General features: G+C 66.8%; 1 protein-coding gene across 1 annotated transcript; it reads left to right on the forward strand.

Annotated features, from left to right (window-relative positions):
- The first annotated feature begins 293 nt into the window (after positions 1–293).
- On the forward strand, positions 294–16,493 carry LOC137849023 (ryanodine receptor 1-like). Its single transcript, XM_068668506.1, is given in 32 exon segments — positions 294–533; positions 1,305–1,385; positions 1,658–1,786; positions 2,381–2,653; positions 2,656–2,694; positions 3,541–3,750; positions 3,753–3,780; positions 4,358–4,445; positions 4,689–4,781; positions 6,008–6,073; positions 6,075–6,179; positions 6,281–6,340; positions 6,957–7,064; positions 7,635–7,747; positions 8,108–8,204; positions 8,292–8,398; positions 8,501–8,552; positions 8,650–8,733; positions 8,827–8,926; positions 9,483–9,562; positions 9,660–9,736; positions 10,143–10,216; positions 10,910–10,927; positions 12,065–12,145; positions 12,232–12,320; positions 12,599–12,727; positions 13,211–13,315; positions 13,733–13,814; positions 14,219–15,579; positions 15,971–16,044; positions 16,180–16,347; positions 16,449–16,493. Coding segments are annotated over 32 exon segments (4,404 nt in total). The 5' UTR covers positions 294–301; the 3' UTR covers positions 16,450–16,493.

Below are 16,493 nucleotides of genomic sequence, written 5' to 3' on the forward strand. Positions count from 1 at the left end.
CCATTTCCCCAGGACGGTGATGAAGTCTGGCCCCGAGATCGTCAAGGCGGGGCTGCACCTCCCAGTGCCTCCCAGTAACCTCCCAGTGCCCCCAGTCCCTCCCAGTGCCCCCCAGTCCCTCCCAGTGCCTCCCAGTAACCTCCCAGTGCCCCCATTTCCCCAGGACGGTGATGAAGTCCGGCCCCGAGATCGTCAAGGCGGGGCTGCGCCTCCCAGTGCCTCCCAGTAACCTCCAGTGCCCCCCCAGTCCCTCCCAGTGCCTCCCAGTAACCTCCAGTGCCCCCATTTCCCCAGGACGGTGATGAAGTCGGGCCCCGAGATCGTCAAGGCGGGGCTGCGCTCCTTCTTCGAGAGCGCGTCGGAGGACATCGAGAAGACGGTGGAGAACCTGCGGCTGGGGAAGGTGACGCAGAGCCGCACGCAGGTGAAGGGGGTGGCGCAGAACATCAGCTACACCACGCTGGCCCTGCTGCCCGTCCTCACCTCCCTCTTCGAGCACCTGGCCCAGCACCAGTTCGGGGACGACGTCATCCGTGAGTGGGGGGGGGCTGATTTTGGGGAGGGGGTCACGGTAGGGGGTCGGGGACAAGGGGGTGTAGTGGAGGGTTGGGGGTAAGGGGAGGGGGTTGGGGATGGGGGAGGTCTTTGGGGACAGGGGACACTTTGGGATGGGGGAAGCATTTTGGGGACGGGGGGGCACTTTGGGGATGGGGGGACACATCAGGGTCACTGGGAGATCTTTGGGGACAAGGGGAGCATTTTGGGGACACTGGGACTCATTGGGCATGAGGGGAGGCATTTTGGGGACAAGGAGAGCACTTTTGGGACAAGGGGGTGCATTGGGGACAGGGGGAGCATTTTGGGGTGGGGGACACGTTGGGGATGGGGGGACACATCAGGGACACTGGGAGATCTTGGGTCAAAGGGAGCATTTTGGGGACACGGGGGCTCATTGGGGACAAGGGGGACACTTTGGGGACAGGGGAAGCACTTTGGAGATGAGAGGGCACACTGGAGGTGGGGGAGCATTTTGGGGACAAGGAGAGCACTTTGGGACAAGGGGGTGCATTGGGGACAGGGGGAGCATTCTGGGGACAAGGGGGACACTTTGGGGACCAGGGGAGCACTTTGGGGATGGGGGGGACACACCAGGCACACTGGGAGCTCTTTGGGGTCAGGGGGCTGCAGGGACCAAGGGGTGCTTTTGGGGACGAGGGGGCGCGTTGGGGATGGACAACGGGGGGGGGCGGGGGGTGACAGGGGCCACCAGGTTGGGGACCCCCCCTAATGTCCCCCCCCCGCAGTGGACGACGTGCAGGTGTCCTGCTACCGCATCCTCTGCAGCATCTACTCGCTGGGCACCACAGGAACCCCTACGTGGAGAGGTGAGGGGGGGGGGGGCCCGGCTGTGGGGGGGCGTAGGGTGCCCCTGGTGGCTTTGGGGTGGTCTTGGGGTACCCATGATGGCCATGGGGTGCCTGTGGGGGCTTTGGGGTGGCTGTGGGATGCCATGGTGGTCTTTGGGGTGCCAAGGGGAAGCTTTGGGGTGCCGGTGGCAGCTTTGGGGGTGCCGGTGGTGACTTTGGGGTGCCGGGGGGGGTTTTGGGGTGCCGGGGGGCTTCGTGGTGCCCCTGTGTGAGCGCCCCGGTGCCCGCAGGCAGCGCCCGGCGCTGGGGGAGTGTTTGGCCCGCCTGGCCGCAGCCATGCCCGTGGCCTTCCTGGAGCCGCAGCTCAACGAGTTCAACCCTGCTCCGTCTACAGCACCAAGTCCCCCGCGAGCGGGCCAGTGAGTGGGGCAGGGCCCCCCCCCAAAAAAAAAACCCACCCCATTCTGGGGCAGCCCCGAGACCCCTCTGCTCGCCCCCGGGTTTGGGGACCCCCCAGCTCCAGAAGTTTTGGGGCTCCCCCAACGCCCCCATTTGCCCCCTGTCTCCAATCCCCCAACGCTGTGACCCCCCCATCGCCCCCTTTCCCCCTTTACCCCCAATCCTTCTACATTGGGTATCCCCAGAGCCCCATTTGCACCCCTATCCCCAATATCACCCAATATCACCCCAGTATCACCCCCATATCACCCTAATATCAGAGCCCCTATCTCCAATCCCCCAACCCCATGACCCCCAATGCCCCCATTTGCCCCCCTATCCCCCATATCACCCCCACATCACCCCCATATCACCCCAATATCACCCCAATATCACCCAATATCAGAGCCCCATCTCCAATCCCCCAACCCCATAACCCCCAACGCCCCCATTTTCCCCCCGATCCCCAATATCACCCCCATATCACCCCAATATCAGGGCCCCCCAACCCCATGCCCCCCAACCCCACGCCCCCCACCCCCCCGTACCCCCCCTCACCCCCCCATATCCCTCAGTCCTGGGCCTGCCGGGCCGCGTGGAGGAGATGTGCCCGGACATCCCGGACCTGGAGCGGCTGATGCGGGACATCGGGGGGCTGGCGGAGTCGGGGGCGCGCTACACGGAGATGCCGCACGTCATCGAGGTGACGCTGCCCATGCTCTGCAATTACCTCCCCCGCTGGTGGGAGCGCGGCCCCGACACCCGCCCCCGCGGCCCCTGGGCCACCGCCGTCACCGCCCAGCACCTCAACGCCCTCCTGGGCAACATCCTGCGCATCGTGGTCAACAACCTGGCATCGACGAGGCCTCCTGGATGAAGCGCCTGGCGGGTGGGCGGGGGGGCTGGGGGGCTGGGGGGGCTGGGGGTGGGGGGTGGGCAGGGGGATCAGGGGTCCTGCGGGGGGGCTGGTGGCTGGGGGTGGCTCCTGGGTGGTCCCAAGAGGGTCCTGGTGGTGGCCACAGTTGGCTCCAGAAGGGCGCTGGTGACCCCAAGAGCACCCTGGTGACCCAGGTGGCCCCAAGAGGGTCCTGGTGACCCCAAGTGCACCCTGGTGACCCTAAGAGGGTGGTGGTGACCCCAAAAGGGTCCTGGTGACCCCAAGAGCACCCTGGTGACCCCAGGTGGCCCCAAGAGGATGGTGGTGACCCCAAGAGGATGGTGGTGACCCAAGAGCATCCCGGTGACCCCAAGAGGGTCCTGGTGACCCAAGTGCACCCTGGTGACCCTAAGAGGATGGTGGTGACCCCAAAGGGTCCTGGTGACCCCAAAAGTGTCTTGATGACCCCAAGAGCACCCTGGTGGCCCCAGGTGGCCCCAAGACGATGGTGGTGACCCCAAGAGGATGGTGGTGACCCCAAGATCATCCCGGTGACCCCAAGAGGGTCCTGGTGACCCCAAGTGCACCCTGGTGACCCTAAGAGGATGGTGGTGACCCCAAAAGGGTCCTGGTGACCCCAAAAGTGTCTTGACGACCCAAGAGCACCCTGGTGGCCCCAGGTGGCCCCAAGACGATGGTGGTGACCCCAAGAGCATCCCGGTGACCCCAATAACACCCTGGTGGCCATGGGAGGCTCCTGGGACACTACCATTGCCCCGGGGCAGTCCCAAGGGTGGGCACCACATCCCAAATCCCAAATCCCAAATCCCAAATCCCCAATCCCGCCCCGCCCCGCAGTGTTCGCCCAGCCCATCGTCAGCAAGGCGAAGCCGGAGCTGCTGCGCTCGCATTTCATCCCCACCATGGAGAAGCTGAAGAAGCGCGCGGGGAAGGTGGTGGCCGAGGAGGAGCAGCTGCGCATGGAGGCCAAGGCCGAGGCCGAGGACTCGGAGCTGCTGATCCGCGACGAGTTCTCCGTGCTCTGCCGCGACCTCTACGCCCTCTACCCCTGCTCATCCGCTACGTGGACAACAGCCGGTGCGCAGCGGGGATGGTTTTGGGGCCGGGGGGTGTTTTTGGGGGGCTGGGGGTGGTATTTTGGGGCTGGGGGTGGGTTTTTGGGGATGGGGAGTGGGTTTTTGGGGATGGGGAGTGGGTTTTTTGGGGATGGGGGGGTGTTTTTTTGGAGTGGGAGTGTTTTATTTGGGGCTGGGGGGGGGTTATTGGGGCTGTGGGGTGGTTTTTGGGGCTGAGAGGTGTTTTATTGGGGCTGGGGGGTGGGTTTTGGGGGCTGGGCATGTTTTTTGGGGGCTGGGGAGTGTTTTTTTGGGGCTCGAGGGTGGGTTTTGGGGCTAGGGGTGTTTCTTTGGGGCTGAGGGGTGTTTTTTTGGGTCTGGGGGTGTTTTTTGGGGGCTGGGGGTGTTTTTTTGGGGTTGGGGGGTGGTTTTCTGGGGCTGCAGGGTGGTTTTTTGGGGCTGGGAGTGTTTTTTTTGGAGCTAGGGGGTGTTTTTTTGGAGCTGGGGGGTGGGTTTTTGGGTCTGGGGGTGTTTGTTTTTGGGGGGGGGTCCTCATGGGGATGTCGCCGTCCCCTGACGTGGCCGCGGTGCCCCCCCAGGGCCAAGTGGCTGACGGAGCCCAACTCGGACGCGGAGGAGCTGTTCCGGATGGTCGGGGAGGTTTTCATCTACTGGTCCAAGTCCCACGTGAGCTGGGGGCACTGGGGGCACTGGGACAGGAGGATGTGGGAACACTGGGGGCACTGGGACGTTATGGGGACATTATGGGGACGCTGGGATATGGAGACACTGGGGACACAGGGACATTATGGGTTCACTGGGGACACTGGGACATTATGGGGCACTGGGGACACTGGATATGGGGACACTGGGACATGGGGACATGGGGACGTGGGGACAGGGGGGGCTCAGCCTCGTTCCCCCCCCCAGAACTTCAAGCGGGAGGAGCAGAATTTCGTGGTGCAGAACGAGATCAACAACATGTCCTTCCTGACGGCCGACAGCAAGAGCAAGATGGCCAAGGTGGGGGCGTCCCTGCCAGGCCCCCCCCAGAGACCCCAAATCCCCCTGTCCTGCCCCACAGGGCTCTGCATCCCCCCCGCCCCACCCGGTGTCCCCAAACCTCCCCAAATCCACCTGGTGTCCCCAAACCCCCCCGGTGTCCCCAAACCCAGGTATCTCCATCCCTCCCAACCCCTCCCAGTGCCCCCAGACCCACCCGGTACCCCCAAACCCCCCCAGTGTCCCCAAACCCAAGTATCTCCATCCCTCCCAACTCCTTCCAGTGCCTCCAGATCCTCCCAGTGTCCCCAGACCCACCCAGTGCCCCCATACCCAGGTATCTCCCTCCCTCCCAACCCCCCCCCAGTGCCCCCAAACCTCCCCCAACCCCACTCGCTGCCCCCCAACCCTCCCCTTTCTCACGGGTCCCCACCCCTCCTCTTCCCCCCAGCCCCCCAGCCCCCTCCTGCCCCTCCCCGGAGCCCCCCAACCAAGGGTCCCCATCCCGTCCTGACCCCCCCGTGCCCCCCCTGGGCCGTGGTGGCGGGGGGCTAACGCTGTCTCTTCTCTCCTGCCCTTGGCTGCGGGCGCTGGCACCTAGTCCGGAGACGGCCAGGTTAGCGGGGCCGCACCGGGCGGGGGGGGGGCCGCCGCGGATAGGACCCTCAGGAACCCCCCCCGGGTCCTGCTCCGTGGACCCCTGGGGCTGCTGGAGCTGTGGCAGGGGGGGTCCCGATGTCCCCACGGCTCAGGGGTCCTGGCGCTGGTGCCCCCCATCTTTACGGCACGGGGTCTCTCCCCCCCTTGGTGTCCCCATTGCTGTGGTCCTGTGGTGAGGGGCTCCTGGCCTTGATAATGGGGTCCCCATGGCCTCAATAATGGGGTCCCCATGGCCTCAGTGATGACCCCGTGGCCTTGTTGGGGTCCCCATGACCTTGACCATGACCCCAAGACCTCAATAATGGGATTCCCACGGCCTCCATGATGACCCCATGACCTTGATGGGGTCCCTGTGGCCTTGATGGTGTCCCCATGACCTTGACCATGACCCCATGGCCTCAATAATGGGATTCCCATGGCCTCAATGGTGACCCCATGACCTTGATGGTGTCCCCATGACCTTGACCATGACCCCATGGCCTCGATGAGCTCCCCATGACCCTGACACCGCCGCCCCCTTGGCCTTGCCGATGCCCCCACCCCACGGCCGGGCTCGGTGGCTCTGACGCCCCCATCCCCGTGGCCAGGGGGGCGGCTCGGAGCAGGAGCGGACGAAGAAGAAGCGCCGGGGCGACCGCTACTCCATCCACACCCTCGCTCATCGTGGCCACCCTGAAGAAGATGCTGCCCATCGGCCTCAACATGTGCTCGCCCACCGACCAGGAGCTCATCGCCCTGGCCAAGGGCCGCTACGCGCTGGTGGGTGGCCGGGGGGGGGCTGCAGGGTGCGGGGGGCACCCCCAGGGGGGGGACACGCGGCCCCTGAGGTGTCCCCGTGTCCCTGTCCCCCCCCAATGCAGAAGGACACGGACGAGGAGGTGCGCGAGTTCCTCAACAACAACCTGCACCTGCAGGGCAAGGTGAGGGGGGGCTCCGTGGTGCCCCCACCGTGTCCCCATTGTGTCCCCGTTGTGTCCCCACTGTGTCCCCTTCGTGTTCCTATTAACTCCCCATTGTGTCCCCATTGTGTCCCCATCACATCCCCATCACGTCCCCTTTGTGTCCCCTTCATGTCCCCACCGTGTCCCCACCATGTCCCCGTCATGTCCCCTTCATGTTCCTATTATCTCCCCATGTCCCTCCATGTCCCCATGGTCCCCTGCACGTCCCCATGGCCACCTCCATGTCCCCATGGTCCCCATGTCCCCATGGTCCCCCCAATATCCCAATGGCCACCTCCATGTCCCCATGTCCCTCCACGTCCCCATGGTCCCAATGTCCCCATGGTCCCCTCCATGTCCCCATGTCCCCACGGTCCCCCCCATGTCCCCATGGCCACCTCCATTCCCCCATGTCCCTCTACGTCCCCATGCCCCCAATGTCCCCACATCCCCATGGTCCCCACGCCCCGTGTCCCCCCACGTCCCCGTCACCCCCTCCACGTCCCCACGGTGCCCTCACCCACTCACCGTGCCCCCCCCCCTGCCGTGTCCCCGTGTCCCCAGTGCGAGAACTCCTCGTCCATAGCGCTGGCAGCTGGCCCTGTACCGCGCCATGGCCGGCAAGGCCGAGGACTCCGACAGCCCCGAGAAGATCGTGCGCAGGGTGCAGGAGGTGTCGGCCGTGCTCTACCACCTCGAGCAGGTCGGGGGGGGCCTGGGGGCTGGGGAGGGGGCCCTGAGGGGCTCCTGGGGGTCCCCAAGGTGCTCCTGGGGGTCCCCGAGGTGCTCCTGGGGGTCCCCGACGTGCTCCTGGGGGTCCCCGAAGTGCTCCTGGGGGTCCCTGAGGGGCTCCTGGGGGTCCTGAGGGGCTCCTGGGGGGTCTCCAGATGTCCCTGGGGGTCCCCGAGGTGCTCCTGGGGGTCCCTGAGGGGCTCCTGGGGGTCCTCAGGGTGCTGCTGGGGTGTCCTGGGGGGCTCTGGGGGCCTCCTGGGGGTCCTCAGGGTGCTCTTGGGGGTCTCCAAATGTCCCTGGGGTTCCCTGGGGGTGTTCTGGGGGTCCTGGGGGAGCTCTGGGGGTCCCTGGAGTGCTCTGGGGGTCTCCAAATGTCCCTGGGTTCCCTGAGGTTGCTCTGGGGATCCCTGGGTGTCCCTGGGGAGCTCTGGGGGTCCCTGGGGTGCTCTGGGGGTCCCTGGGGTGCTCCTGGGGGTCCCGGGGGTGCTCTGGGGGTCCCTGGGGTCCCCGGGGGCAGCGCGGTGACGCCCCCCGCCCGCAGACGGAGCACCCCTACAAGTCCAAGAAGGCCGTGTGGCACAAGCTGCTCTCCAAGCAGCGCCGGCGCGCCGTGGTGGCCTGCTTCCGCATGACACCGCTCTACAACCTGCCCAGGTGGGACTGGGGGCAACTGGGGGAAACTGGGAGCAACTGGGAGCAACCAGGAGCCTGCTGGGGGCAGCTGGGAGCAACTGGGAGCAGCCCAGAGCCTCCTGGGGGCAACTGGGAGCCTGCTGGGGGAAACTGGGAGCATCCTGGGAGCAACTAGGGGCAACTGGGGGCAACTGGGGGCAACTGGGAGCCTGCTGGGGGCAACTGGGAGCCTGCTGGGGGGCAATGGGGCAAGTCCTACAGCCTTCTGGAGGCAACTGGGGATAACCGGGGGGCTACTGGGGGTAACTGGGGAGCCTCCGGAGGCAACCGGGCACCTACTGGGGGTAACTGGGGGTAACTGGGAGCAACTGGTTCCCGCAGGCACCGTGCCTGCAACATGTTCCTGGAGGCCTACAAGCTGTCGTGGCTGGTGACCGAGGAGCACCCCTTCGAGGACCGCATGATCGACGACCTCTCGGTGGGCGCAGGGGGGTCTGGGGGGGGGTCAGAGGCTCGGGACCCCCCCCCGCTGACCCCAACCCCCCCCCTCGTGTCCCTGGGGTAGAAATCGGGGGAGGAAGAGGAGGAGGAGGAGGAGGAGAAGGACGCGAAGCCGGACCCCCTGCACCAGCTCATCCTGCACTTCAGCCGCACGGCGCTGACCGAGAAGAGGTTGGGGGGGGGTCCCCTAAATTTTTTTTTTGGGGGGGGGTCCCCAAATTTGGGGAGGAGCAGCCCCTAAGCCCCCCCCATCTCCCCTGCGCCCCCCCGCAGCAAGTTGGAGAAGGATCACTTGTACATGGCATACGCTGGCATCATGGCCAAGGTGGGTCCGTTAATTAATTAATTAATTAACTAATTAATTAATTAATTTGGGGGGGTGTCAGGGTTTACCCCCCCCCCCCCCCCGTGACCCTTTCCAGAGCTGCCACATCGAGGAAGGGGGTGAGGAAGAGGAGAAGAAGGAGGACGAGAAGGAAGAGGAGGAAGCTGAGGATTCGTTCGAGGTGGGTGGGGGGCGACCCCCCCCAGGACCCCCTCCCCCAGGTCCTGCAGCCCCCCCATGACCCCCCCCCCCAAAAAAATATCCCCCCCCCCAGGAGAAGGAGATGGAGAAGCAGAAGCTGCTGTACCAGCAAGCCCGGCTGCACACGCGCGGCGCCGCCGAGATGGTGCTGCAGATGATCAGCGCCTGCAAAGGTGGGGGGGGGACCCCAAAATGGGGGGGCGCTGGGGGCACCCCGAAATGTGGGGAGGGTCCTGGGGGGTCTTGAAATGGGAGGGGGTCCTGGGGTGCCACAAAATGTGGAGAGGGTCCTGGGGGGTCCCAAAATGGGAAGGGGTCCTGGGGGCACCCCGAAAATGGGGCAGGGTCCTGGGGGCACCCCAAAATGGGGGGGGCCTGGGGGGACCCCAAAATGTGGGGGGGTCCTGGGGAGACACAAAAATAGAGGAGGGGGTCCTGGGGTGTCCCAAAAATGGGGGTATTGGGGGCATCCCAAAAATGGGGGGGTCCTGGGGGCACCCCAAAAATGTGGGGGGGCTCCTGGGGTGCCCCAAAACTTGGGGGGGGTCCTGGGGTGCGCTGATATCTGGGAGGGCCTTGGGGCACCCTAATATTTGGGGGGGTCCTGGGACACCCCAATATTTTGGGGGGTCCCGGGGCTCCCCAACACTTCGGGGGGGTCCTGGGGCTCCCCGAATTTTTTTGGGGGGCCCCGGGGGGGGGTCACTGAGCCCCCATTGGTGCCTGCAGGGGAGCGGGGGGAGATGGTGTCGTCCACCCTCAAGCTCGGCATCTCCATCCTCAACGGGGGCAACGCCGACGTGCAGCAGGTCGGGGGGCCGGGGGGGGTCGTGGGGGGGCCGGGGGGGGGGCTGGGGGTGTCCGTGTGTCCGTCCGGGTGCCCACCTGTCCCTGTCCCCCCCCCAGAAAATGCTGGACTACCTGAAGGAGAAGCGCGAGGTCGGCTTCTTCCAGAGCGTCCAGGCACTGATGCAGACCTGCAGGTGAGGGGGGGGGCAGGCTGGGACCCCCCCCAAATATTGGGACCCCCCCCTAACCATTATGAGCCCCCCTAAACATCAAGGACCCCCTCCCCAACCACTGGGACCCCCCCAACCTCTGGGACCCCCTCATGGCCATTGGGACCCCCCCCAACCATCAGAACCCCCCCCAACCACTGGGACCCCCCCCAACCATCAGGACCCCCCCATGCCCATCAGGACCCCCCCCAACCACCAGTAACCCCCCCCACCAGGACCCCCATGGGATTCCCTTCCCCCCCCCCTCCCCAATGAACCCTTTTTGGGGGGTCAGACTCAGCCTGGGGGGGGTGCAAGGGGGACTCTGGTGAGGGGGGGTGGGGCTCTTGGTGACCCCCCCCCCAATTTGTGTCCCCCCCCCCCCCCAAAGCGTCCTGGACCTGAACGCGTTCGAGCGGCAGAACAAGGCGGAGGGGCTGGGCATGGTGACGGAGGAGGGGACGAGTGAGTGGGGGGGCCCTGCCCCAGGGACCCCCCCGGGGAGCGGGATTTTGTTTTTGGGGGGGGAGGGGGGGCTGCCATCAAGGGGGGGGGGTCCCCGTTCTGCTCCCCCCGTCCCATCCCCCACAGACCTTGCTATTAATTGTGGCTCTCATCCTCTAATGCCCCCCCCGAACCCAAATAACCCCCTCCAAAAAATCCTAATCCCCCCCAAAATGCAAATAACCCACTCCAAAATCCCCAATACCCCCCCCAAACCCTAATACCCCCCACCCTAATATCCCCCCCCAAACCCTAATACCCCCCCAATACTCCCCCAAACCCTAACACCCCCCCAGACCCTAATTACTCCCTAAACCCCAATACCCCCCCAAACCCTAATTATCCCCCCAGACCCTATTTCCCCCCCCAAACCCCAATACCCCCCCAGACCCTAATACTCCCCCAAACCCTAATATTCCCCCCCAGACCCTAATTCCCCCTCCCAAACCCTAATACGCCCCCCAGCCCTAATTCCCTCTGGGTCCTGGTAGCCCTTACAGGGTGTCCCACCTACCCCTGACCCTAATTCCCCCCCAGCCCCTATTTGGGGCTACCTGCACCCCAAATCCCCCCCCCATTTCCCGAAGCCTCCCCGGACCCCCCCCGCTCACCTCCTCTCTCCCCTTCTCTCCCCGTCCCGGCTCCCGGCGGCAGTCATCAGCCGTGAGAACGGTAAATACCCGACCCCATAGGGGCTGTAGGGCCGGGGGGGGGTTATAGGGTCTGTAGGGCTGGGGGGCTGTATTGGGGTCTGTAGGGCCAGGGGCTTGTATTGGGGTCTGTAGGGCTGGGGGGATGTTATAGGGTCTGTAGGGCCTGGGAGGCTTATAATGGGGTCTGTAGGGCTGGGGGTGCTGTATTGGGGTCTGTAGGGCCGGGGGGCGGTGTTATAGGGTCTGTAGGGTCAGGGGGGGTTTATAGGGTCTGTAGGGCCGGGGGGCTGTAATGGGGTCTGTAGGGTCAGGGGTTGTAGGGTCTGTAGGGCCAGGGGCTTATAATGGGGTCTGTAGGGCTGGGGGTTGTAGGGTCTTTAGGGTTGGGGGGGCTGTATTGGGGTCTGTAGGGCTGGGGGGGCTGTATTGGGGTCTGTAGGGCTATGAGGATTTGTTGTGGGGTCTGTAGGGCCAGGGGGCTGATCGCAGAGCCTGTAGGGCCGCGGGGTGTTATTGTGGGGTCTCCGGGCCGCAGGGTGTTGTTATGGGGTCTGTAACAACCGGGGGGCTCCTGTAGGGCCGGGGGGCTGCGGGGTGACCTTGTAGGGTCAGCAGGGCCCCGGCTGCTGTTGTAGGGTCTGTAGGGCAGGGGGCGTCCCTGTAGGGCCGGGGGGGCTCTGGTGTCCCCGCAGCATGCCTCACCCCGCTTGTCCCCGACCCCCAGCCCCGCTGGCTGCCCCCTCCCCACGCTAACCCCACTGCCACCCCGGCGTGTCCCCGAGTCACCCTGGGGTGTCCCCATGTCACCCTGGGGTGTCCTTGTGTCATTGTGGGGTGTCCCCGTGTCCCCCTGGGGTGTCCCCGAGTCACCCTTGGGTGTCCCTGTGTCATTGTGGGGTGTCCCCATGTCACCCTTGGGTGTCCCCACATGACCCTGGGGTGTCCCCAAGTCACTGTGGGGTGTCCCTGTGTCACCCCAGGGTGCCCATGTGTCTCCCTGGGGTGTCCCCACGTCACCCTTGGGTGTCCCTGTGTCACCCCGGGGTGCCACCCTGCCACCCGCTGCATGGGGGCCGCCGCCACCCCCCTGTCCCCGTGCCCCCCACCCCGGGGTGTCCCCGCGGCGCCCCCTGACCCCGTCCCCGCGCCCCCCCAGGGGAGAAGGTGATGGCAGACGACGAGTTCACGCAGGACCTCTTCCGCCTGCTGCAGCTGCTCTGCGAAGGGCACAACAACGGTACGGGGTGGGGGGACAGGGGGGGACAGGGGGACACGGGGGGGATGTGGGGGGGCCGCTCTGACCCCGCTGCCCCCCCCCCCCAGACTTCCAGAACTACCTGCGCACGCAGACGGGCAACACGACCACCATCAACATCATCATCTGCACCGTGGACTACCTGCTGCGCCTGCAGGTGCCCGGCCACAAATGGCCCCAAATGGCCCCAAAAATCCCCAAATGGCCCCAAATGTCCCCAACCTTGTGCTCCAGTCCCCAGTCTCGTGCCCCAATGTCCCTGTGCCACCAACTGTCCCCATGACCCCAACCTCGTGCTGCTGGGGGTCCCCATTCCCATATCCCCATCCCCATGTCCCTGTCCCCGTGTCCCCATCCCTGTCCCCATGTCCCCGTCCCCATGTCCCCATCCCCATGTCCCCGTCCCCGCCCCGCTGACGGCCCCGCCGTTGGCAGGAGTCCATCAGCGACTTCTACTGGTACTACTCGGGGAAGGACGTCATCGACGAGCAGGGGAAGAGGAATTTCTCCAAGGCCATGGCCGTGGCCAAGCAGGTCTTCAACAGCCTCACCGAGTACATCCAGGTGAGACCGCGCCCCGTGGCCCCGTGACCCTGGGGTCCCCATGTCCCCAGGGTCCTGAGGTCCCTGCATCTCCCTGGGGGTCCCCGGGGGTCCTGGTGTCCAAGGGGTCCCGATGTCCCTGGGGGCCCCCAAGTGCCCCAATGTCCCCAAGTGACCCCAAGTGCCCCCAGTGACCCCAGTGTCCCCAGGTGACCCCAAGGAATTCCAATGTCCCTGGGTGCCCCCAAGTGCCCCCAGTATCCCCCCCAGGTGCCCCCAAGTGCCCTGATGTCCCCAAGCGCCCCCAATGTCCCCCCCAAGTGCCCCCCCAAGGTGTCCCCAAGTGTCCCCAAATGCCCCAACACCCCCTGCTCCCAGGGACCCCAATGCCCCCAAGCACCCCCGGTGCCCCCATGCCCTGGCGAGCCCCAAATGTGCCACCATCCCGGGGGGTCCCCGGGGTCCCCTGGCCCTCGCTGCCAGCCCCCCCTGCTTCCCCCCCAGGGTCCGTGCACGGGGAACCAGCAGAGCCTGGCCCACAGCCGCCTGTGGGACGCCGTCGTCGGCTTCCTCCACGTCTTCGCCCACATGATGAAGAAGCTGGCGCAGGTGGGCACTGGGAGGCCACTGGGAGCACTGGGACGAGCCCCCCCCCGCCCCGTACTAACCCTCTGGCCCCGTACTAACCCTCCCCCCCCTCCCCAATTTGGGGTCTGCTCCTGACCGACCTTTCCGCCCCCACTGCTGCCAGATGGGGCCGGCACCGGGACCACGAAACGGCGTAAGCACCCCCCCCCGCATCCCCCCCCAGCTCTGCATGGCCTCACTAACCCCCCCCCCAGCACGGCACGACCCCCCCATACCCCCCCCCCATGCCCCCCCCCACCTTCCCACCCCCCTCATTTCCCCTGCGCACTGCAAGGATCGGTCCCGGAGCTGGTAAGGGGGAGGTGGGGGGGGACAGGGCTGTGCTGGGGGGGGGACACACAATGCTTTGGGGGTCACGCTCTGTGCCCCCCCCTGCAGGATTCCAGCCAAATTGGGCTGCTGAAGGAGCTGCTGGACCTGCAGAAGGACATGGTGGTGATGCTGCTGTCCCTGCTGGAAGGTGGGGGGGGTCCCTGCACCCTGGGGGGGGTCCCCACTCCCTGAGGGGGGCCCTGGGGGTCTTCTGCTGGGACCTGGTGGGGGATCCCTGGGGGTCTTCTACTGAGACCTGGTGGGGGTCCCTGGGGGTTCCTGCTTCATGGGGGGTCTCTGGGGGTCCTCGCTCCCTGGGGGGGTCCCTGGGGGTCTTCTGCTGGGACCTGGTGGGGGGTCCCTGGGGGTCCCTGCTGCCTGAGGGAGGGTCCCTGGGGGTCCCTGCTGCCTGAGGGGGGGTCCCTGGGGTTCCCACTCCTGAGGCTCTCCTGGGACCTGGTGGAGGCTCCCTGGGGGCCCTCCGGGACCTGACAGCGGGTCCCCCTTCGTGCCCCCCCCCATAATTAATGCCTCCCCCCGATGTCCCCACAGGGAACGTGGTGAACGGCACAATCGCGCGGCAGATGGTGGACATGCTGGTGGAGTCGTCCAGCAACGTCACCATGATCCTCAAGTTCTTCGACATGTTCCTCAAGCTGCGCGACATCGTGGCCTCCGACGCCTTCCGCGACTACGTCTCGGACCCGCGCGGGCTCATCTCCAAGAAGGATTTCCAGAAGGCCATGGACAGCCAGAAGCAGTACGAGCCGGCCGAGGTGCAGTTCCTGCTGTCCTGCTCCGAGGCGGACGAGAACGAGATGATCGACGTCGAGGCCTTCGCCGGCCGCTTCCAGGAGCCGGCGCGCGACATCGGCTTCAACGTGGCCGTGCTGCTCACCAACCTGGCCGAGCACGTGCCCCACGACCAGCGGCTCCGCACCTTCCTGGAGCAGGCGGCCAGCATCCTGGAGTATTTCCGCCCCTTCCTGGGCCGCATCGAGATCATGGGGGCGGCGCGGCGCATCGAGCGCCTCTACTTCGAGATCAGCGCCGCCAACAAGGCGCAGTGGGAGATGCCGCAGGTCAAGGAGTCCAAGCGCCAGTTCATCTTCGACGTGGTCAACGAGGGCGGCGAGGCCGAGAAGATGGAGCTCTTCGTCAGCTTCTGCGAGGACACCATCTTCGAGATGCAGATCGCCTCGCGCCTCTCCGAGGAGGAGCCGGCGCGCGACGGCGAGGAGGGCGAGGAGCCGGAGGACGAGGACGAGCCCCCCCCGGCCGCCGGCACCGCCGCGCCCCCGCCGCCCTCCGAGCCCTCCTCGGCCTTCGGGGAGCTGCTGGCGGGGGCCGGGGGGCTGCGGCGCCTGCTGGGGACCCCCCACTCGTGGCGGCGGCGGCTGCGGCGGCTGCGCAAGAAGCCCGGGCGCGAGCTGGCGTGGGCGGCGGGGGCGGCGGCGGGCCGGGCGGTGCTGGGGGGGCTGCTGGGGGGCTGGGGGGTGCTGGGGGCCGTGGGGCGCTTGGCTTGGGTCTCCCTCTTCGGGGGGGGGCTGGTGGAAGGCGCCCAGAAGCTGGCGCTGGCCGAGCTGCTGGCCAGCATGCCCGACCCCACGCAGGACGCCGTGGGGGGCGGCGAGGCCGGGGGGGTGGGCGCAGGGGGGGAGGGCGGTGGCGAGGAGGAAGCCCCCCCGCCCGCCCAGCTCCTGCCGCAGCCCCCCGAGGAAGAGGAGGAGGAGGAAGAGGCGGCGGTGGCGGCGGTGGCCGTGGTGCCGGCGGCTTTCGGGGGGCGCAAGGAGGTCGGGCACTACCGGCTGGCCGCCCCCGACGCCCCCGGGGGGCTGGGGGACATTGGGGAGCCCCCTTCTGCCGAGCCCCCCACCCCCGAGGGCACCCCCATCCTCAGGAGGAAGATCAGGGTAGGCAGCTGGGGGGGTCTGGGATCCTATGGGGGGGTCTGGGGGTCCTATGGGGGTGCTGGGGTCCCTATGGGGGGTGCTGGGGGTCCTATTGGGGGCTCTGGGGTCCCTATGGGGGGAGTCTGGGGGTCCTATGGGGGTGCTGGGGGTCTTACAGGGGGGTTCTGGGGTCCCTACTGAGGGTTCTGGGGTCCCTATGGAGGGTCTGGGGGTGCTATGGGGGGCTCTGGGGTCCGTATGGGGGGCAGAATCCATGAGGTCCCTCCAGTGGGGGGGTCCCAATGGGGTGTGTGGGGGGTGGGACCCCTGAATTCCCTCCCAGCAGCAGGGTGTGTGTGTGGGGGGGGTCTTTGGGGAAGGGGGGGGCTGCTGAGCCCCTTTTGTGCTGCAGGAGGATGGGGAGGAGGTGGTGGAGGAAGAGCCCCAGAAGGAGGAGGAGGCAGCGGCCGAGACTGAGAAGGCTGAGTGAGTGGGGGGGGGTCCTGGGGGGGGGGGGGGGCAGCACTGCTGGGGGGGGGTCTCCATGACCCCATAGGAGGGTGGGCTACAGGGCAGGGTCCTGGCTGTGCTTCCCCCCCTGACGTCCTGTTTTCTCCCCAGCACTGAGAATGGGGAGAAGGCTGCGGCCGAGGGGGCCGAGGGGGGGCCGGAGGCTGCGCCCCCCCCGAGAGGCGACGGAAATCGACCCCCCGGGAGCGCAAGGAGCCCCCGGCCGAGGGGGGGCTGGAGTTCTGGGCAGAGCTGGAGGTGCAGAGGGTCAAGTTCCTGGTAAGGCTCGGGGAAAGGGGGGGTGGACGGGCCCCTGGAGCTTGGGGGGGGGTGGTGGTGGTGGTTGGGGTCTCACCGTGCCCCCCCCTCGCTGTGCACAGAACTACTTGTCGCGGAATTTCTACAACCTGCGCTTCCTGGCGCTC

Source organism: Anas acuta, unplaced genomic scaffold (genome assembly GCF_963932015.1).
Source record: "Anas acuta unplaced genomic scaffold, bAnaAcu1.1 SCAFFOLD_415, whole genome shotgun sequence".
Classification (NCBI taxonomy): domain Eukaryota; kingdom Metazoa; phylum Chordata; class Aves; order Anseriformes; family Anatidae; genus Anas; species Anas acuta.